This window comes from Cuculus canorus, chromosome 5, assembly GCF_017976375.1.
Source record: "Cuculus canorus isolate bCucCan1 chromosome 5, bCucCan1.pri, whole genome shotgun sequence".
Lineage (NCBI taxonomy): Eukaryota > Metazoa > Chordata > Aves > Cuculiformes > Cuculidae > Cuculus > Cuculus canorus.
The window spans coordinates 40,024,748-40,047,787 of NC_071405.1; the positions used below are offsets into that span (position 1 = coordinate 40,024,748).

The 23,040-nt window shown below is 37.7% G+C and overlaps 1 protein-coding gene across 1 annotated transcript in view; it reads left to right on the top strand.

Moving 5' to 3' along the window:
• Positions 1-23,040, top strand: part of OTOG (otogelin) — a 105,973-nt gene that overhangs the window by 31,256 nt on the left and 51,677 nt on the right. Inside the window, exons 17-25 of the mRNA XM_054068819.1 lie at positions 827-1,039; positions 2,622-2,787; positions 3,264-3,338; positions 8,875-8,918; positions 9,799-9,952; positions 16,756-16,863; positions 20,974-21,112; positions 21,358-21,492; positions 22,550-22,696. Of these exons, the coding sequence (XP_053924794.1) occupies positions 827-1,039; positions 2,622-2,787; positions 3,264-3,338; positions 8,875-8,918; positions 9,799-9,952; positions 16,756-16,863; positions 20,974-21,112; positions 21,358-21,492; positions 22,550-22,696 (1,181 nt within the window). The remainder of the gene's footprint in view (positions 1-826; positions 1,040-2,621; positions 2,788-3,263; positions 3,339-8,874; positions 8,919-9,798; positions 9,953-16,755; positions 16,864-20,973; positions 21,113-21,357; positions 21,493-22,549; positions 22,697-23,040) is intronic.

The window sequence follows — 23,040 nt, forward strand, 5'->3', positions numbered from 1 at the left end:
GGTTTTGCCTCTAATGTCAGCAAATGTCAGAGCTAGGAAATCGTTATATCTCCTGTTACAACATAATCCTGTCTTTTATTTATACAATGTGCAGTACTAAGAAGCTACATTCTTGGTAATGGGTTTGGACATGAATGTAGACAAAAGTGGTCTATACAGGAAGTTAAAAGTTCTGGAAAAGAAATGTTGCAGTCCTAGTTTATGTATCTCTCATTTTGTGGGAAATACTATCTCTTTGTGTGTTTCTTTTCACAACTGTTGCACAATTATTTAGTGCATTCAGAGTAAAGATATTCAAATAAGTATTCTGCTTGGGGTTGTGTAACTATTTGATACTGCTTTTGTTCTCCTGTGCAATAGTGCTATCCCAAGCTAGCAGCTCTGTATTTGTAGCCTAACACAACTGAAACAATTGATAACAGATTATTCTTTTAAATATTGACTTATTGAAGTAGTTACTGCAAATGATTTAAACTGAAGAGTTATGTAATCCTGTGGGTTTATGAAAGGCACTGGGTACTGTGTAGCATCTGTTACCTCACCCACGTCCATGAATGAGTTTAAAGATAGGACACTGTAAGTAGACACTCTCTGCTTATTGTAGAGTTTTCTGAATACCTTAAAATTATTCTCAGACCACGTTCAAAACTATGAACAGCTAGCTTCTTCTCTGTCCTTCTATACAGCTTTATAGGTATCGAAGACAGAAAGGTATATATGGCGATAGTATATAACCATGATCAGTTGCATTGTCTAGAAGATGCTTTTATTTTAAGTCTTACTAAATTCCTTCACTGAAACACTATTTAATCTGTTATTTGTTTAGCCTCTTATGCAGCGGAAGCTTGTAACATCCTTACAAAAGAACTTTTTGCTCCATGCTACCCCTACTTGAGTCCCGTTCCCTATTTTGAGCAGTGCAGAAGAGACACTTGCAAATGTGGACAGATTTGTTTTTGCTCGGCTCTCTCCCATTATGCTCATCGTTGCCGAAGATTTGGAGTTGTAATAGATTTCAGAGGAGGTGTCCCAGACTGCGGTGAGTTGCCTTTCTTTTCTAGTCTCACTGTTTGAGGGCTTTAGAATGGCAATCAGAAAATAAAAGTAAATTAATAAAATCTTTTAAATGAGAAGAGAATTAATTGTAGCACTATCTTTTGTGTACAGGACAAGGGCTTTTTTTGTCAAGACAGAATTAGTACCAGTCTTTTTAGAGGACTGTTCTTTTATAGTTCGCCTTCTATAGGATTTTTGACTTCAGAAAAGATACAAAGATTTTTTTGAGGTTGTTAGACTATTATAATTGATAAATAATAAATAAATTTATAAATAATTGATGTTATTTATAAGCTGCATAAATAGATTTGTTCTTTTTCTCATAGATGCTAGGTTTATCTGATTCTTTAAATGAATGAAATGAGAAATGATGTTGAGGTATTTAGTAGTTTTAGCTGGATTATTGTCAATTTCTGCTGTCTCACAATCTCTGTTAGCTTGTTCACTTACTCTTAGTGATACTGAAATACATAGAGTGCTGAAATTACTGTAGAAGGCTGGCATTGTTGATAAATTTAAATTAAAATGAATGGAAGAATACAGATAGCATAGAGATAGTCAAAGGTGACATCTATAATCTGCTCCATGAAGCCTCACAAGTACAGGATTGTTATAGTTGTATTAAATTTTTTAGTTCATATGAACTTTTAGTGATGCAAATAATGTTAATAGGACATGTAGTGCCCTCATACATTTTTTAAAATTATAGAATCAGAAATAGATGGAACAATCCTAAACTGACACCTCTGATGTTTCAGTAGATTTAGCTCCATAAACAATGCTAAAAATCTTTTCTAAGGAACATTCAAGAATTGAACATCTGGTAGTTTTCATCACACCATGTAATTATGCATGTTGCAATGCATGATAAAGAAGGTATTTTAAAGTTAGTCCAGCTTAAGTATCTCAAGTTGAAGTATTTGTTTGTATGTCTGGCATTCTTGCAGTCATCAAGGTGTGAATGGCTGTATCCATTATGAGTGGATGAATCATTCAAACCATTTTATTTTAGTTTGCTTTTCTAGAAGCAAGTTCAATTTTATTAGAACACACATAAAAAGTCATGCTTGTAGGGTTTAAACTGTATGAAAATTCGTAGTATTTAAAGAACTTCAGATTTTTTTTTTTGTAAGTAGAGCTTTATAGGAGATGTATACATATCAAAAAAACTTAAGATGATATTGTATATCTGTAAAGTACACACATTTTGTTTATTACTTTCAATGTTTTCTTTAAGATGCTGTGCGTTTCCCAATGCCAACGCTCAAAAGCATTTTGAGCATTTCCCAATGCCAACACCAAGCATTTTTAGGGTTAGTGGTGAAAAAAGCTTCAACTATTCAGTTTCACCAGTATAAACCTGGATTAACTGTGCAGAATTCGTCATGCCTACTATTACTGTGGATTTACATCTGTGTAGTTTACACAGCATAGTGCCAAGATAGCAATTTTAGTGGAATTTAATGTGATTGGGAATGAAAGAATAAAGATGTTTATCAGAAAACTGTTGGGAGGAACTTGAGTCTCTTGCACTGTAATTTGAGAGATTTGTTTCATTTGGACAGCTCTTTCATGTGAAGATACAAAGGAGTACAGTACTTGTGTATCTACCTGTGGCAGAACTTGCCAAGCACTGTCTGTGCCAGAGACATGCAGCAGTGACTGTGTTGAAGGCTGTGCTTGTCCCTCTGGAATGTATTTGAATTCCAAGACTGAACGATGTGTACAGAGGTAGGTAAAGTTGCAGCTCTGATAGTCACATTTAGTGCTTTAGACCACTGGATTTGCAAGTTGCAGTGAAAAGCTAATAAACATGTAACCTTGTAGATGTGATGCAGCTATTAACTTGGTGGGATCTTAGAATTATGTAGAACCTGTATGTTGATCAGAAGTAGCTCTTTTGTAGTACAGACACCAAAGCTACTTCCTACATATTGTATGGGTTTTGGCATATAAGACATAAAAAATTTGTTGCATAGACCCTGTACTTTGTTACTGATTTGGTTTGGAACACACTTGAGTTACATGGCAGTAGTCAGATCAATTTCTTGTAGCTTAAAAAAACCAAAAAAATCCAACCAAAAAAGCCTCACCAAAACAAAAAAAAAGCAGCCAATTAAACTTTGAAGAGCAATTAAGTCAACGGGATATTTTCTTCTTCCTTTTGTCTGAGTTAATCACAGTTACTTGTTTTTCCACTACTCCAGAAATGAATGCCCGTGTTATTTTCAAGGAATTGACTATCCCCCTGGAGAAAATGTTATGACATCCTTGGGCAAATGGTAAGATAGAAAATTATTTTTTCATCTGTCTCTTTTTAAGAGCTCTGTCAAATCATTCTGGCTAGACTGTTGTGGTTTTTTTCTTGTTGTTTTGGTGGTTTTTTAATGAAACGTACAGAATAAGCCTATATTGGGTTTCTATGTATGTTTGGACAGAGCTTCTTTAGAACTTAGATTTTCAGGCTGCTGTGCTTATAATCAAATATACTGAAGTTCAAAGTAGAGAGAAAAGCCATTATAATTTTGTAGATTCACACTAATGTGGAGACCGCCAGGACCCCCCAGACATTTCCTGGCTGTCCATTCAAGTCTGTTCACGTAGACCTTCACCGCTGTTCTCCTTCTTTATATCAGATTGTAAACACATCTATAAAGAATTATTAAGACTCTGTCTTCCATTAGTATAGGATCAGTGTAAAAGAGCAATATGTCTTTATCAACTAGGAAACAACACAAATTACTGTCAGTTGCAGGCAAAAGTAAATAAGCATCTCTGTTATTATTCCTTACATTTAACATTTTTTCTTCTCCTCTTGCTCTTCCATTTGCATCATTGTAGTCATGACATTAAAGAACAAAACTTGTTAAACTATTCTGGCTGCTGCAAGATGCATCCTTTTCAACAGTTAGTTCTGTATGGAGAAGGTTAAATAATGTGGACAACAATTCTGTAAAAATCAACCTTTCAGGATTCTTTATCTTGAAGTAGCGTTGGAACTCTCACTGCCTGTATCATTTGTTACAGCATTTAGTTAAAAGCAGAACAGACCGAATCATGTCTGTCATAGGTCAGCGTAACACTTTGGTTTGTTGTAAAGGCCATGTAAGAGATTAATTGGTTTATTGTAAAGGCCATATAAGAAATTAATGTTGTCAAACAGCTATTGCAATAGGGACATTTAGGAAACACGCACACTCCTTCTCACACTCACTCTTGTCACTAGACTACTGTCCATAAATACTGATCATTGTAAATCTATATCTTAGTCATCATCAGCTTTTTACCTTAGGGCAGATTCCCTGGAGAATACCAGGCAACCCATTCTGCATGTGAGGCTGTGCAAAGACTAGGTGCTCTGTTGCCTGCCTTCCTGGGTATTTTTGTTCACAGACCATGTGCCAGACAGCACTGGCAGTCATAGGAATGGGTTCTCCTGTAGATCTTTGAGCGATGCCTGTCATCCTTCTCCAAGCGTGTGGTTTAGCTAATTATGCTGACCACTATGGTGGATATATGGCTGAATGCACAGTGGTCATGTGATTATCCACAAATGCATTTTTTTAGAAATTACTACAAATGAAAATCATCTTTCTGTTGTTTTCAGTGGAGTTATTTGGATCTGGCAGCTTATGTTTCATGTGAATGTGTTAATTAAAATATATTTACTAGTTTACAGCTACTAGTCTTTAAGATAAAATAAGAGACCTGTGTCTGCTATTTAGTCATGACTTTTATTTGCCACGTTTTAAAAAAGCTGTATACAGATTTGTTGGAAGGAAAGGATTTCAAACATGGAGGCACAGATTGTCAGCTCCTCTGAATTTCTTTTGGGAATCATGTAGGATATATGTGCGGATGAACTGGAAAAACACACAGTGTATTGGGGTTTTTTATATGTCATTGTGTTTCTATTAGAAACAATTATGGTCTTTATTACGCTCTCTCCGTCCTTTCCTTCCCAATTGCTTCCTCTTTGGAACTTACACGTTCAAACTGGAATTTCTTCTTACACTTGTTTATGGAGCAGACTTTCTGCTCTCTTGTTTTGAACCAGTTCTTTAAAATATTTTTATTGTGATACCCATATTATGTCAGTATTTGAGTATCCACCCTATCAATTCCCTTTGGTACTGCTTTGTGTATTAGCTGAGTTATCCTTCCACGTCCTTGAGCACTTTTCCTGCAGTGCTTTGGGGTACACACACAACTCCAAACATGATAGCAGAGCGGCTGTAGCACATACAGGATTTGATTCTGAGTCTGCTGACTACCAGTACGTGTATTGGGCATGTCTTAGATCTTGCAAAAGAATGGGAGAATAGTTCTGGAGTTCATGGGCTCAGGTTCTTTAATGAAGCACAGTGAAATGAAGCCAGTGCTGCTACGTTTTTCCCTGACAATGAGTTGCTATGAGATCTGCTGCCATTTTACAAAAGTACTGGACTATTTTTAGCTGCAATTAGACAGGACCAGACAGCGTTATGTTGCTCCATGCTTCCCTACATACAGTGTCTTGTTAGGGTTGAGTTTTGTGCAGTTTACTTGTTTATTTGCTGAACTGTGTCATGTAGGGGAAACACGTTGTGCCGGTTCCTGCCTGTGTAAAATTTTGCAAATGTGAATGGGTATACATACTGCAAGCTTTATGATATGCTGATTTAAAATTTTTATTTTGAATCTTTCTTAGCACAGTGTTGCTTCAATTTTTTAGGTTGTGGTTATAAACTGTAGTTCCAGTTGGCTCTGATAACAGTTACAGTGGATTGCTGTTCTGGATTCTTATATTGCTGAAGCAAAGTTAGTTTGGGACAGTGCAACCGTAACAACATTTCCACCTGTGAGCCAAGAAAACTAAAATAATTTAAACATTCATTTTACCGTAAATGAGAGAGAAATTCATGATATTGTGAGATGTTTTCAGATGGATAGTTGGTCATGATCTGTTAGGAGAGGTTGAGAAAAGACGAATTTATAAATCTACTGTTTTGCTTGTGGAAAAAGTCACTCCAATACAAAAAATTGTTGCAGTCACAATAGCTTGTGATGTATTACCCTCAACACTGTATTGCCTTCAACTGTGAGATAACTTAAGAACTGTTGGTATCATCAATATTTTCACATAAACTGATAGCTTGCTTTTCAGCAGAGTTCTAAGCTGATGGTGAGGAAAATGGAGCATTACTAATAATATTAAGAACCTTCCTTTAAGAGGAAGAGCAACCCAGGGCTTGCTGTAAAATATCCGTATGCATGTTTAGTGTTCTGTTTTGTTTTCACAGAATCACAAGGTTGGAAAGGACCCATTGGATCATTGAGTCCAACCATTCCTAACACTCCCTAAACCATGTCCCTAAGCACTTCATCCACCCGTTCCTTAAACACCTCCAGGGAAGGCGACTCGACCACCTCCCTGGGCAGCCTGTGCCAGTACCCAATGACTCTTTCTGTGAAGAATTTTTTTCTCATATCCAGCCTGAACCTCCCCTGACGGAGCTTGAGGCCATTCCCTCTTGTCCTGTCCCCTGTCACTTGGGAGAAGAGGCCAGCTCCCTCCTCTCCACAACCTCCTTTCAGGTAGTTGTAGAGAGTAATAAGGTCACCCCTCAGCCTCCTCTTCTCCAGGCTAAACAACCCCAGCTCTCTCAGCCACTCCTCATAAGACTTGTTCTCCAGCCCCCTCACCAGCTTCGTTGCTCTTCTCTGGACACGCTCCAGAGCCTCAACATCCTTCTTGTGGTGAGGGGCCCAGAACTGAACACAGTATTCGAGGTGCAGTCTCACCAGTGCCGAGTACAGAGGGAGAATATCCTCCCTGGACCTGCTGGTGACCCCATTTCTGATACAAGCCAAGATGCCATTGGCCTTCTTGGCCACCTGGGCACACTGCTGGCTCATGTTCAGTCAGCTGTCAACCAGCACCCCCAGGTCCTTCTCTTCCGTGCAGCTCTCCAGCCATTCTTCCCCCAGTCTGTAGCGCTGCATAGGGTTGTTGTGCCCCAAGTGCAGGACCCGGCATTTGGTCTTGTTAAACCTCATGCCATTGGTCTCGGCCCAGCAGTCCAGCCTGTTCAGATCCCTTTGCAGAGCCTCCCTACCCTCCAGCAGATCGACACTTCCTCCCAGCTTAGTGTCATCTGCAAACTTGCTGAGGGTGTACTCAATGCCTTCATCCAGGTCATTGATAAAGACATTGAACAGAGCTGGACCCAGTACCGAGCCCTGGGGAACCCCATTTGTAACTGGCCTCCAGCTGGAGTTAACTCCATTTACCACCACTCTCTGGGCCCGGCCATCCAACCAGTTTTCAACCCAGGAGAGTGTGCGCCTGTCCAGGCCAGAGGCTGACAGTTTCTGAAGCAGAATGCTGTGAGAAACTGTGTCAAAGGCTTTATTGAAGTCCAAGAAGACTACATCCACAGCCTTTTCCCCATCCAGTAGTCGAGTGATTTTGTCATAGAAGGTGATCAGGTTAGTTTGGCAAGATCTGCCTTTTGTAAACCCATGTTGACTAGGCCTGATCACCCAGTTCTCTTGCATGTGCTTCACGATAGCACTCAAGATTACCTGTTCCATGACTTTCCCCGGCACTGAGGTGAGACTGACAGGCCTGTAGTTCCCTGGATCCTCTCTGCAACCCTTCTTGTATATGGGCACAACATCAGCCAGCCTCCAGTCTAGTGGAACTTCCCCAGTCAGCCAGGACCTCTGGAAGATGATGGATAGGTGTTTGGAAAGGACATCCGCCAGCTCCTTCAATACTCTTGGGTGGATCCCATCCGGCCTCATAGACTTGTGGGCGTCTAGCTGGGCAAGCAAGTCTCTAACCGCCTCCTCTTGGATCATGGGAGCCTCATTCTGCCCCTCTAACTCTTGGATTTGTAAACAGAAGGAACAACTTTCTTTGCTATTAAAGACTGAGGCGAAGAAGGCATTAAGTACCTCAGCCTTGTCCTTATCCCCTGTCACTGTTATTCCTTCTGCATCCAATAGAGACTGGATATTCTCCCTCGTCCTCCTTTTCCTGTTAATGTATTTGTAGAAAGACTTTTTGTTGTCTTTCACAGACTTAGCCAGTTTTATTTCTAGTTGGGCCTTGGCCCTCCTGATTTTTTCCCTGCACGATCTCACTTCGTCCCTGTAGTCCACCCAAGATGCCTGTCCTTTCCTCCAAAGCACATAGAGCTTCTTCTTATTATTGACACATCTTGAGATCTCCCTGCTCCACCAAGCTGGCTTTTCCCCCCGGCCTGCTCCTTTTCCGGAACACAGGGATGGCCTGCTCTTGAGCTGCTAGGATTTCATTTTTCAAGAGCGCCCAACCCTCGTGGGCTCCCTTGCCCTGAAGGACTGTTTCCCACGGGACTTTGCTAATCAACCTTCTGAACAGGCCAAAGTCTGCCCTCTGGAAGTTTAATGTGATAGTTTTGTTAGTCCCCTTCTTTATCCCACCTATGCTATGGCTCCCTGCATTCTTGTTGTAGGTAATGATGATTCTGTCACGTACAGGGTCTGGTTTGTTCCTCCTGCAGTGATGTCTTTGGGAGCAGTATAGTGGTATAATCCTATATGTATTTTTATGTCAGCCCAGGCATTTAAATGCATAGTAATGTTATGTAGAAAGCAAAAGTTTGAAGTCCAATTAATATTCCTTGTCTTAAGGCAATGTTCTAATGTTCAGAGTTGGTAGTTCTAATGTTCAGTGCAAACATTGTTATTTTGTATTGACTCATATTGCATGCTTCATTATTAAACAGAATACATTAATATTTTAGATCTTCCTGGCTCTCATTACATCTTTATGTGTTTTTATTGCAGCCATTGCAAGGGTGGAGTAATGAATTGTGATAACAACGTAATAGGTGAGAGAAGAGAGAGAAGGAAAAGATACTTTAAGTCCAGTGATATATATCCTCCAATCTCTGTTGAACCCCTTATCTGTAGTAGAAGATTGTGTAATGTGTAAAAAACCCCACATTTCTTTTGTAATACTTAAGCAAAAAGAATATCAACAGGTGCTTTTTCTATTACAATATACTTTTGTGTCATTAAGCATTATGGTCCATACTCTTGCTATGATGCTCCTTTTACTTCAGTGAGAAAGATTTTTATGTGACACTCAGTTTTAGAATATCCAGCTCTTTGGCCTTTTGCAGAAATCTGTTCCCTATGCACTTGAAGGTGGCGGTTGTACTGATCTGACAATTATCCGGAATCTTCCTCCCTAATAAATAAATGAACAAAATCCCAGCAACCAACAATAAACATGTTAAAACAATGCCGCCACTTCAGGCATTTATGTTACATATATATAGTATGCTCAGCACAACTCAAAAGCAGTTGTGTGGTAGAGTTGTTGTGTTCATAGTCAGTGGTTCCACAACAGAAAGTCACTTCTAGCTCTCAGACTTTTTCTTTATGTTTTTTGCTTTCTGTTGCGTTCTGTTTCTCTGTTGGTAATACTTAGCTTTTCTGTTTTGGAGGGCTGATTCCTGACTAACTGTTTAGAAAATCATGTCCCTTACTAAACGGATGTATTCGTTTCAGTATTTTGTATGAGATTTATAGCGGTTCTGTGAAGCTAACTATACTCAGGAGAGACAGGCAATTGGGTATTGCTGGTATTAATAGATGTTGCACTGTTGCGTCACATATTCTCAATCAAAATCTATTGCACACTTTTGTATGGAATACAAAATTTCAGGTGTGAAGGCTAATATGTTTGTAATTTTTTTCCCTCAGCACACAGCTGCCCAGTTGGACAGATTTATATCAACTGCAGTAATCCACAAGTTGATCCTGAACTCAGCAGAGAGAGAACTTGTGAGAATCAGCTGCTAAACCTCACTTTCTCAGCACACGCTCCTTGTGTTTCAGGTTGTGTCTGTCCACTGGGGTGAGTACAGACAGATTTGTAGCAGAGATGACCGCCTTCAACAGTGATTGAGTTATTAATTCTGCTGAGGACATACCATATTTCTATTTGGAGAATTTGAGGTGTCAAAAAAACACTTACATACTATTTTGAGATATTGTGTTCCATTTTTCTGAGTATGTTTATTTATTTTTATAGTCTGTGAGTCTGTTTGAACCAAGAATACAAGATGGCATTGCTGTATCAATGATTTCTTTTTCCCCCTTCACTACATGCTTTAATTGTCTTTAACTGTGTGAGGCACCTTTTTAAGAGCATCTCTGAGAATGTTTTTTATGTACATTGAGAAAAAAAACCCAGTCCTTCTTTATCTGCCTGCTCCCCTCCCCCCATCAAAAAACTCAACCAACCAAACATTAAATAAAGAGACACACAAAAGAAACCCAACCCACAAAAGCCCACCAAAAAACCCCACAAAAAGCTGACATCTCATTTCACCAACTTTACAGCCATAGACTTCTGTAGACAGGGCTTGTGGATGACATATCAGAGAACAGAAAAAGTTAACTGGCATTTCAATTGTCCTGTATATGCAATGTTTTTTTCCAGATCCCAAACAATCTAATGTTGGCACACTGAGTTACAATCATTAAGGCATCACAGACTCTTCTGAGACCAGGTTTTGAAGCTAGTGTTCCAAAATCTACCTGTTTCTCTCTTAAATGAGTGGTGTGGAGTAACATAGCCTTTCCAGGCTGGATACAGTGTTTTCCAGCGTGCTAGGGCAAGATTTCATATCTGGAGTTAATAAATGTTATCTCTGCAATGATAACTGTTTTCATCTATGACAGAGAATACTGTCTTTTGTGCTGAACCTGGACTCTACTAAATTAGGGCCAATTGAACTTAATAAGAGCTTTTAGATCTGGGTTTTTCTTTTTCATCTGTTTTTGCTCTCATAGAATAGAGTTATGAAAAGATAGTAGACTGTAAGCTGTAGTGTCTTGTAATTTTAATGGAATTTTGTAACTAAGAAAGGAATATTATGCCAGGTTTTACCTCCAAAAAATAAATCATCACTGTATTTCGGTGGTGGGGAACTGTATCAAATAACATGTAAGGAGCTTAAACACATTCTTGAAAGGTTTTCTTAAGAAAAGAAAATTCATCACTTTCTTATTTACACAAACAAAAAGATTCATTTTGTCATCTTATAAATGTGTCTATGGGCAAACAAACCTAATAATGGGGGAAGAATGCAAGTCAGTTTCAACTATTTTTAGAAAACTGATTTGTATTAGAAGTAATTACATTGACTGTGTCCTGGGTTATAATATGTCTGCTTAGATGAATTCAAAGTCCTGTTCTTCTGGTATATGTTTAGTATCATTTTTTTCAGAAGACCTACTGCTCCTCAGTTTAAATCTCAGAATTTAATATTATTAGGATGAGAATAAAAGTAGTATTCTGTTCAAACCTCTTTTCTGGGTGGCCCTCCTGCTGCTACCATGCTGATTATTTTTATCGGTTTTGTTTTTCTGGTTTAGGCAGAGTTTTGGAGAGGTCTGTCAGAAAGATATAATGTTTTCCACGTAAATGAGTATTACCGCCATGCGGATACAGTCCTGGCTATGTACTCTGCTATTTCCTCAGGAACATACAATTCTGTTATAAAGACTACATCAACATTCCTGTATTTGAGTGTATCAGGAACTGGTATTTATCCACATTGGGTTCTATTCCTGAAGGCTATAGGATTACAGCATGCTAAGGGATGGAACCATTTCCAGAGAATAAATGTGTAATACCTCCATGGCAATGCCATGAAAAGGCAACCCAGTTCTTTTCCATTCTCTTCTTGCTGCTCTCTTTAAATGCTCCTTATTTCCTCTTGCAATAGTCCCAAAACCCTCTTGGGCTCCTTGTTTCTAGTTTACTGTATCTGCAAACAAATATATTTTTTTTTTTTCCTGTGCCTCTATTCAATTCAGAATAAAACTTCAGCAGTATCATTCAGATTCTTGAGCACCTTTTCATGTTACTTTCTGTTTTTCCATTTTATTTTTAAGAAGAGAATCATTGAACTTTCTGTCATTTGGTTTGGAAGGAAGACTTCTGTTACTTTTGGAGTTAATTAGTGAAGTTCTTTTTATTACAAAAATGCATTATCTTTTTAAACTTGTTCGTTAAATCAGAAAAATTGCATACTAAATGCCACTAGTGTAGTTATGGAGCATTTCAGTTCTTGTAGGTTTCTTTGAGAGGAGTTGAGGTTCTTGAATCTGTGTTTTTGCGTCATTTTTAATGTCCAGTACAATTCAAGCAAGGTATTTGACCTGCCTGTAAAAAAAATGATGGTTTTACTTACTGGCAATGATGAGTAAGTCCGCAGAGCCACCAGCTCTGGTTGAATCATCTTCCATGTTGAAAACTGCTTCAGCTATCGACTGTTAGTCACCTAGCACATAAATTGTCACCCTCTTTTACTACAGGTTAAGAATTGAGATACCAGGAATCTACTTTTACATATATCTGCAAATACACATTCATTAGTCAAAAGTATAATTAATAAAAAATATATATATTCATTCCCCCGAAGCGTAGAATTCTTTTCAGAAGAATCAGTGATGATAGATCAGGAGAGATGCTCGTATCCTTCTGGCCATTCACAAATGGCAATTTTTTTGGCATCTCACTTTTCCACGGAGTCCTGCCTTACAAGATTTTAGCACTGAACTGCACCTACAATGTTCTTGGAGTAAATAGTATTATCTGAAGGCAAATAGAGAGAGGTTTTAATCCAGTGTGCTTAATTAATTTTTTCAGAGTTCAAATAATTTTGAGTCATAGCCCTGAAATAACATTGGTAGATATGAGGTACAGCTGACATGACAAAGAAAGGTACCAAACATCACACCAACAGACTGACAGTCCAGACAGTTTTTATCTGTGAAACAGGCTGGGACAAAACCAAACCTCAGCCTTCCTATCCCTCAGTCTTGCCTTGGGATATGTGCTATCTGATGATGACGCAGTGTGTACCACTTCCTTATTCAGCTGTGAGAGCTACCAGTGCTCGTGATGAATCCCATCTTATAGCCCCTATGTGACTGAGCAGGGTGGGAGAGACCCGTGCTTTAAAACCTCTGATGGTTTTCAGTCCCTGCCCACTACTTGTGTTCCTTAAAAACGAAATCGTTGGGGGGGGAGGGGAAGTGCTAATAAAAGTGGTCTTATCTTCATTCTTTCACTCACTTTGCTTAATTCACATAGGATTTTTCTATTTAGAATGAGAGATGTCAAGACTGTCCCTCAAGAAGTCCCTCTCTTAATTTGCTCTGATATTGCACCAAACCCTGTACCCAGGTTTTATACATCTCTCAGTATTGCACTTGTGGCTTGTAAGATAATTTTTCCCTCTTCTGCCCACAACTTCGAGTAGAAGGTGTGTGGAGGCGGAAGCTTATTTTCGCTTGAGGAAACATTAGAGAAGGCACAGACAATGGATGAACCAAATTTTCAGAGGCCTCTGTGGAAAAGGTTGCAGAATGTGGCAATCTAGATGAATCCCTATCATTCTACTTCTTGCTCTTGTTTTTCTTACTCCCACCTACCTGTGATCTTTAAACTACTACTACTGCTACTGTGAATTTTCTCTCTTAAGGCCCTCTCTGCTTAGCACCAGTTGGATGCTGATGGCAAAGCTGAATGCAGGGGGGATTCCCGGTACAGGGTGAAATTGCAGATGTGCAGGCATCTGACTGTATCTCAGTTGAAACATCAAAATAAATTGTTGGACAGAAGGGTACATCAAGGACACTAAAACCCCTTCAAGCTTTCTGCCAAATTACCAATATTTCTTTACAATAAACGTGGGGGGTAAGGGCAGGGGAAAGTAGATTGTAAAAAGCTCCCCAAACAAGTAAGAAAATGCTCAACAGGAATATAGTAGCTCTCCCTGTCTAGAAAGTGAGTGAACTACAATGAAGTAATTAAGTGCTAGAGTAAAGTTATCAATATCTAGTGTTTCTTAAAAAATAGCTTATCCTGTTTTCTGGTTTGGGAAGTCACGGGAAGGTTGTGTGTGGAATTCTGGTGTTAGAAATGTTACCTACTGCTGATTTCATTCTTTTAATCTTCCTTAAACTCTATTAGAGACCTTTGTGGGAAGATTTGTGAAATCCTCAGGGAGCAGATTTGTTGTTGGGGCAAAAGTATTCGTGGCTGTGTAAGTCACTTGGCAGGGGGAAAGACCTATGCAATACACCACCACTTGAAAACTTCTCTGGTGGAAGCTGCAGGAGAGTTATCTTTTAGTGTTCTGATCCAGATTTGTGGGCTTTGCAGAAGCAAAGAAGTATGTTTTGTCTCACAGGTCACACCTTGCTTCTAATGATGTCTTTACCAAGACTATTTACTGAATGTGTGTGTGAATGAACAAAGCTGTAGATAACAATCAGATAGCCATGCAACCGAACATTCAGCACGGTGAAGTGAGAATAATGAGATAGTAGTGAAACTGAACATTCAGTGTTGTGAAGCATGATAGCTCTCCTTGTATCTTTGCAATTCTTTGTAGGTTGGGCAGTAAGTAAAGTCATCAAGAAAACTTCGATAGTTCAAAGAGGAGCTGTGCAAGCCCTCTCTGTAGAGTATTTGTGTTGAATTCTTAGATCATTGAAATCTATCCGTTTGCTTGGCTCTACAAGACAGAAAACTGTTATCACTTGTTTTAGCCTTGTTAGTGTTACCTTGTCAGCATGATGCTCTTTGTGTCTGAATGTGCCCTGTTCAGTTCTGAGCAGCTTTAAACCAGTGGGAATTTCAGTCTCACAGTTCATTGTCTTCAAGTGGCACAATAGTTGAAATAAATATGGATTACAAAGAACACTTCACATACACTGGGGGAAAATGGCATTTTTTCAGTTTAATGCGGGAGAAGGTTTTATAATGTCTGCACATTGCCATTAAGAAGAACAGCAGATAATAAATAACGCACTGAAGGAGAATCTAAGTCATAGTACACAAATTACCAGTTTATTAGTATGAGTAAATAAAATGTTCCATGAGAATGATGAAATTTTTCCTTTTGGAGACCAGGGAAACAAAATGTTGTCATCACCCTATTTGTCATGGATGTGCCTCACACCTACAATTTCTTGTGCATGGTGCAGTGTCTTGCCCAAATTACAGTGCTAAACATCAGAAATGCCAAATCTGTTTTCTTCAGAAAACTATTAGGAACAGAGGAAAACCTGTATACAATTTGTATTACTACAGAGAGCTACTGGAATTCTAAACAAGTTAATCTTGAAAAAGAAAAAAATTCATCAGCCAACAGTAACATTTTAAGAAACCATTTATTTCTTAATACAAATACATTTCAAGACTTAGCATTTAGAAACAAGGATAACTGTAGATTGTATGGTGCCTGTAAGAAATCCTTGTACTATGTAACTAGCATTTTAGTTGCTCTAGCTTCTTATGTTGTATCAAACAGGATCCTTTGTTGTAACAGATACAGAACACAAAACAGATTAGAGTGAAAGACATTGCTGTAGCTTATCAAGAATTTATTTCACAATTTTCATTTGGCAAATTGATTTGTCATGGAAGGTGTTCTTCTATCTGTTATTGGAGATTTAGGTCCTATGTAGATATTTGATTGCATATCCAATAATATTGCAGTATTTTTTAAAAATTAATCTGTGAAAGAATTGCAACTTTCTTGGGCCCAGTGAAAAGATAGCTTTTTGAATAAAATCATTCAATATTTCTTGTATGTTTCCTGAGATTTATTTGTAGAATCTGTTTGAAATCTCTTTTTTTCCCCTAACTCTCATATTTCATTTTTTCGGAATTTTATTAAAAGCCATAAATGTTTTACTTGACAATTTAGACGAGTTGCTTTACTTAGTCTTGCCAGACAAGAATTCATCTGTTCTTTCTGTGTTAATGGAATATTTTTTACAGGTTTTTTTTGCATTTTCAGTGTTCATCTGTTACTCTAGGATTTGTGATTGTAAGCACAAATTTATAGCATTAGTCTTGAACTCTAAATAGCTATGCGTATGGTTGTCTGTGTTATCATGAAAATCTCCTTCAAAGGGTGTGCAGACATTTCTGCCAGTAAAGTTAAGTATGCTTGTGATTGCTTGCATGAAGGTGCCAATTGCACAGAAACATGTACTCAATCAATTTTGTACACCCAGGATAGCTCTTTTGATATTGATTAAATTTTTCACAGTGCAAGAGGTGTAACTACATACAACTACAAGAAAATTATGCAGCAAATGAAGGCTCTTTAAATCAAGTGAAGAAAAGAAGAGAATAAGAAGAAATCCTTATTAAAAAAATCTTAGAATAAATAACCTGCTGACAGTTATTTATTCTTAGAATAAATAACACGTGACTAGAGCAAAGGAGCTTGATGGCTCCCACATCTCTTGGTAGAGCTCTTGGCTTTAGTTGAATATAAGTTAATTGGCTGAGTTACAAGAAATTTGGTGAAATTTAGAGGTCTGGAAGATCTTTGTTTCCTTGACCTTAATATTTGTTTGTTAAAGAATAAGTCTTCACAGGGTTAGTGCCCAAAGTGTTATCAGTTACTAAAGATAAAATATTCAGGTACCTATGTAAATTACCGAATTATTCATATATAGTTATTAATAAAATTGTGCTTTTTCAATTTCAGAAGATTTAAAGTAATACTTATTTTTTAATAGTAATAATGCTAGTAATTAAATGTTTAGGAAAATATTTTTGTAACTGGATACCAAGTGTACCTCTGCTGACTGTGTATTTTTTTGGTTTTTTTCTGATAGTCTTGTTAAGTATGGAGATGTGTGCTTGGATGCAGAGGAATGCCCATGTTCATGGAAAGGAAAGGAATACTTCCCAGGTGACAAAGTAATTTCTTCCTGTCATACATGGTAAGCAGAGATCTATTTAGGTGATTGTTTTGTTTTAGATGTTTATTTATGGATTTGTTATTTCTTCATGGTTTTTGATAACAAATTTCATACTAGATTCTGATAAATCATCTACCCTAATTTTGTATTTATAGTTGTTCAAAGAGCAATTAAAATGACATTTTATAGGGTTTGTTGTTTCAAGGAGCTTTTATATAACAAAATAACAGCTATTTGGGATTTTTTGTTTTAGAAAGCTTTATTTAGAAAAATATATTTTTTTATTACCAAAGTAATTTGAATTCATATTCCATAGCCAGTGCTCCAAAGTACAGGTAAAATTCTTCAAATATTACCTCTAAGTGACATTTGTTAAAGCTTTCTACTCATTAATTTTCACATTTAACATTGACTCTGAGCAGTCTAAAGACTCAAAATATAATATAGCCATAAGTATACAGCTGTTAGAACGATAAACTAAGGAGAGTACCGAGCGACATCATCTGCTGAGCACAGTAACAGATAAATTGGTTGCTAATTTTGTGTGTGTGTGTGTAACTGATGAATCAATTGACTTTAAAAGGAGGTTTTTCCAATAGTCAAGGGTTGATAGGGTCATTCAAATGTGGAAAAAGTCCAGTGTGGTAATGCAGCACATGCCCTATAGCTACTTCACTCTGCAAAGTTTCCTTGAGCACTCTCAGCAGAAAATGGTACACAACTATGTTAATAAGCTTCACAAGTGCTAAGATGTGAAAATATACCCCATCTGCACGATCCAGAAACAGACTTGTTTCTTGATGGTCCCTGCCTGTTTTCTTCTCTGACCACTGTTTAATGTTGCAAGCTGGCACGAAACAGCACTATTTGTCTTACGAGGGCCTCAGAAAAATCAGCTGTACTGTCAAGCATCAAGATACTAAGATAGTGATGTAGCCTCCAGCCCATCAGCAAAGCAGTTCCTTCCTTTTGTCCCCTTCTTTTAGCTTACCAGGAACATTTAACTGGTGCCACCTGGTAAACTACTGCTCCTGGCCTGCATAGCTCAGTATAGCCCAGTACAGTGAAGGCTTGTCCAGTCAGCGCTAATCACTGCCTCGTCTGGATGTCGTTGCCCCCTCCAGCCTTGTGCTGACTGCCTACCTCTGCCTCTCGTCAGGTCCTCAGTATCTGCTCTAGAAGATATTTGTAGCCCTTTGGTCGACTGGTGAAGCGACTTACAAGCCATCTCCACTGGGCAGGCAGGTAAAGCGAGCCGGGTTATTCACCCCCTTATTTCCAAAGACCTCTCCAACTGGACCTGGTGTGGGATTGCAGAAAAAGACTATTGTGTCCCATTTAATCTGTATGGGACTTCACCAAAGGCAGCAGCAGCAGTGCAGGCAGATAGTGGCTATTTAGCCTTCGCTCTTTTTTGTCTGAGGCCAGGCCCATTAATTCATTTACAAACCCTTAAGGCTGTCATGGCTTTTCTAGTCTTCCAGGACTGGAAGCAAAACCAGATTAAGTGATAATGGCTTTTTGGCAATCAGTTGTCCACTGACAGATGGGAAGTCTGAAACAAGTTCTGTTTGATACAAAGTATGTAAAGTTTTTGGGAGTGCCGTGTGTGTATGCAGGAGTGTATTCCATATATCAAGGGAAATGTGCATTTTTGCTCATGAAGAGCATGAGAGTACTCTTGTGCAAACAAACCCATTTAGGCATTCATAGCAGTTATGACTTTAGTGTTTTTTAGCCCACAGAAATGATGCAGGTTGATACTAAATATAAATCTATTCTTATGGGATGTAGTATTAGCAACGTAACTATCTATCTGATTTGTCCATTAAATAGTAAAATGGCAAATAAAATAACTTACTAAGTTCGCAAAGCTACCAGTGGAATGCCAGGAACTTTCAGCCAAAGCTTCAGTGTTTGTCTGAGTTGTGGGTTTAGGTTTCCCAAGTTTGGTGTTCAGTGCAGCTGCCTGAAATTGTGAGCATGTGCTGGTGAGATTAAACACAAAAGGTTATTACACTAACTGAAAGTATCAAAGCTGCATTTTGGTGCTGTTTGTGTCAGGTAAGATGAGTGGTGCGGTTAGCTATGCTGGTTTGCTGTCATACATTGAGAGCATTGAGCAAATGCTGGTTAGTCTCTGTGGGATGCTGAATAGGGTCTTCTGTGTTCTTAAACAAGTACTTCTTGGAAATACTTAAAAGCTAGTCAAAGTTTGGAAGGTGCTAGTAGCTCTGCTTTTCCAGCTAGGACTGGAGGCTCTGGTAACTAAATGTTAGTTTGCTTTGCATGAAACAAGAATAGTGCAGAGGACTTGGAAGACATTGCATACCTCCTAAGCCCTTCCTTCTGACTGTGTTTAGACTGCTGAAAAAGAAGGTACGCAAAGGAGCTTCCTACTCTTTACATGTCAAGAATCATTTCTGCATGAGCCTTTAGCAGACCAGTATGTGGAGGAGTATTTGAGCAAACCAAGAGTAAAAATGAAATTAACCGTCTCACAGAGACCATGAGAAGCAGCACTCATTCCTTCAGTCCAAGTATCATTTCTATTTGCCTCTCTCTCCGTCAGCTTGATTAGGTTCCTGCCTTAGGTACCACTTTGAGGTGACAAGAGTTAGCTGGATGAGTCCTACTGCTGTCTAATTGTGCTTTGGAACAGCAAATACTTTTCACATGTCATACTTATAACTTATTTTAGCAATGTGCTCAGTGTATTTATACGTATAGTTATACAAAACACAAGTAGTGGGCCAAATCAATGATGGGATAAGCGGAGTCTTGGAAAATCTGGAAAATTACTGCAGGTTGGTGCAAGTTACATGGTAAGGAAACAGAAAAAAATGTGATGTATTATTAATGTGTAGTATTTGGAGGTGGCTGGATTTTCTGTATAATTGCTGCTCTTCTGAAAACAGTGGCGTGCTGATGCCATGATAGCAATGTGAACAGAAAAGGAAAAGTTATACTGACAAAAACTTATGCTAACAAAAAACATCATACTGCTTGTTGCTTCAGTATATGAGATGCCAAACATTAGTGATTTATCAAGTATTTCCATAAGTGAGATTAACAATTTATTTGTAAAATGCAAAGCATTTATTTAATCAGGAAATTAAAAATTCAATATTTTCGGAAATAAACTTAGATATGTGCCAAAATTATGTCACAAGCTGGTTTTAGTTTAACCTGTATGTATAAATATACCTGTAGTAAAGCTGTACCAGGACACCAGCTCTGCTCTTTTTATCAAGTAACATTTCTTAAGTGTCCAGGTAATTTAAAAAATAACTAACAAAAAGTTTTGTGGATACAGAGAATGAAATTATATCCATTATTTATAAATCCTTCGTTATTTCTGAGAATATTGTTTAGATTGCAAGAGGGTGGTGCAGAAAGAGATGTATTATCCAGTTCAGCAAAGCCTGGCTCTTAGGCAGTTGCAAAGCGAAGGTAATTCAGAAAGTTCTGAACATTCTCTTAGTGTATATGTTATGTATATGGAAGCATTTTGATTAAGGTGAACATAGATGGAACTTGAACTATTGTGGAAGCCCCTGAAGTGTTAGACCAGGGTTTGGGTATGTTAATAGCTCAACAACCCAAAACACTGTTCTTTTTGAACCTAAGCACCAAAACAGTGCTACTAAATGTTTTCCTTTGTACTTTTGTGAAGTTCTCTCCCAAGCAAAGAGTGAATGAAGACTGTAGTAATAGGACACATTGCTTGTTTATCCTAAGATTCAGGTTCTGTGAGATGCTGCAAAAGAAAGCTTTATCCTTGTGACACATTATTCTCTAGTAATTCACATCAATAAATTGTATTATTTTGGGTGGCATTGTTTGTTTTCTTGTTTCAATGAAAGAAATATCCTTTTGGTGTCTTTATTTTCTGGAAGGTAGAATTCTAACAGGAAAAAACACAGACTGCATGAGTTCAAGATGCACTTTTTCCCCCCTCCCCCTAGAGAATCAATTTATATACGGTGCTTCTAGTTAACAGCTAAAATGCTTCTGTCCACAGTCATCATGCTTGCGTGGTTTTTGGATTTTTGCTTCTCAGTGCAATAGTTTTAATCATTTGTCTGTGATTACAGTTGATATTACCATTATTTGTCATACATTTTTCAGCATTTGCCGGCATGGATCATTTCAATGCACCTTCCATCCTTGCCCGTCAATGTGTACTGCGTACGGGGATCGGCATTACAGAACATTCGATGGACTAACTTTTGACTTTGTTGGAACTTGTAAGGCTTACCTAGTTAAGGTGAGACTTCTTTTGTAAAGCCCCTCTAAAACTGGATTTAACTTCCTGTCAAATGCTACCCTTCTACTTATTTCCTATCTGTATGTTTTAGAGTCCTACATTCTATTTTTTAAGCATTCATGTTGTTTAGACTTCGAATAATACATAACATAATTATTATACACTGAAGTATCTGCCAATTGAACTATGTAACAACAGACATATATTACTGTATTTAAAAGTGACCTTTTCTTTTTTTTCTTCAGGGTACTACTTCAACCAGTCTTTCTGTTATTATAGAGAATATTAACTGCTTCAATACTGGAATGATTTGCAGAAAAAACATTTTCATTAATGTTGGAAAATCTTTTTTAATATTTGATGATGAAACTGGAAATCCAGTAAGTTTCAGTCTTTAACACTGATCAGAAGGTAGCATATGTACTTCTCTGGGTGTTTTTTCCTTTTGTTAGCAAAATCTTACCATGTCTCTTAAGCAGCAGAGGCATAAATATCTTTACTGTGAATGCTGATCATATCTGGGTTGTTCAGTGGAAACCTTAAACAAAATCTTGTCTGTATATAACAAAAATGTTAGATAAAATGGTTGTAGTTCTTTTCTTTAGACTTAATGCCTGTTTAATGTCTTAGGAAAAATCCAGATATTCTGAAGTCAGTGGGAGTTGCTAGTTCCACTAGAACTAAGAGTTTAGTGTGGTTTGGAGTATAAAGGATGAATATTCCTATGGAGTTGTAAAAAATAAATTTCAATCCCTGGTATGTTCCCTACAGCCTGATTTTCGTTTTTGTTTTGGTCAGACTGGAAACTCCATTGCTGTATATATTTAGTATTTTTTTTAGTAATTTTAGTATAAAGAGTACTATTTACATTTTATAGACTGATTATATGAAAGAATTTGTGTCTTTTAGTATGAGATTTTGTGTAATTAAACCAGACATCTTAGTCCATGCTACAAATAATTTGGAATCTGATTGTTGCTTTATGGAAATAAGATGGCAATCTCTGGGCATATTTAAACAATTTCTTATTTCAGGAAGTTGCTCCATGCTTCTTTACACCTAACCGTATTCAAAACCAGCATGTAGCTAAGATCTTCTGAATGCGAAGATGTATAACTAAGTGAAAAACATAACCAGGAATCTTAAGAATATTTTACCTCTGAGATGAACCATTAACAGTTGCTGTTATATATCCTGTATATTTGATATAAAATTAACTTTTAAAATAGGAAAATCATAGAAATACAACTCAATTAACACTCAAAATCCAGACCGCTTTTGTTTAAGCATCTATCTCTTGGTGGTTTCCTGTCAGTTTCTGGACTTCTGTCTGAGAACTGTGTCGTTCGTTTTACTTCAGAGTTTCATTTCCTGTTACGTGAACATTTTGTGAAGACATTACTTCCATTGTAAGCTGTCTTGTTTTATTTTGAACAGAGCTTATCTAGTTACATAGACAAACTACAAAGAATGCAGTTATGGAAAGCTGGGTTTTTCACTGTTGTTCATTTTCCTCACGAACACATCACCATTCTTTGGGATCAGAGAACAACAGTTCATGTCCAGATGGGTCATCAGTGGCAGGTGAGTGGAGCTCAACACTCTTATTGCCATTTCTTTGAGGTATATATGTAAGTCTTACTTAATAAGACATGTTATCATTATTCAGTGAATAGACAATGTGTCAGAAATCATGGAGGAATTCAGTGGCTGAATCAAGGAGAGAAACATTTGACCACCTTCTCAATTATAATATTCCTTCTCATTTACTTTTTTTCATTCATTATTTACTGCCTAACTTCTGTAACAACAGAACCAAATGTCTTTGGGGCAACAATCTCCTTCAGTACTCATTCCTTATGTTCAGGATTATTATTTTGGTGTTATTTTGCTGCAGCATAATAAAGCACATAACTATCAAACAGGCC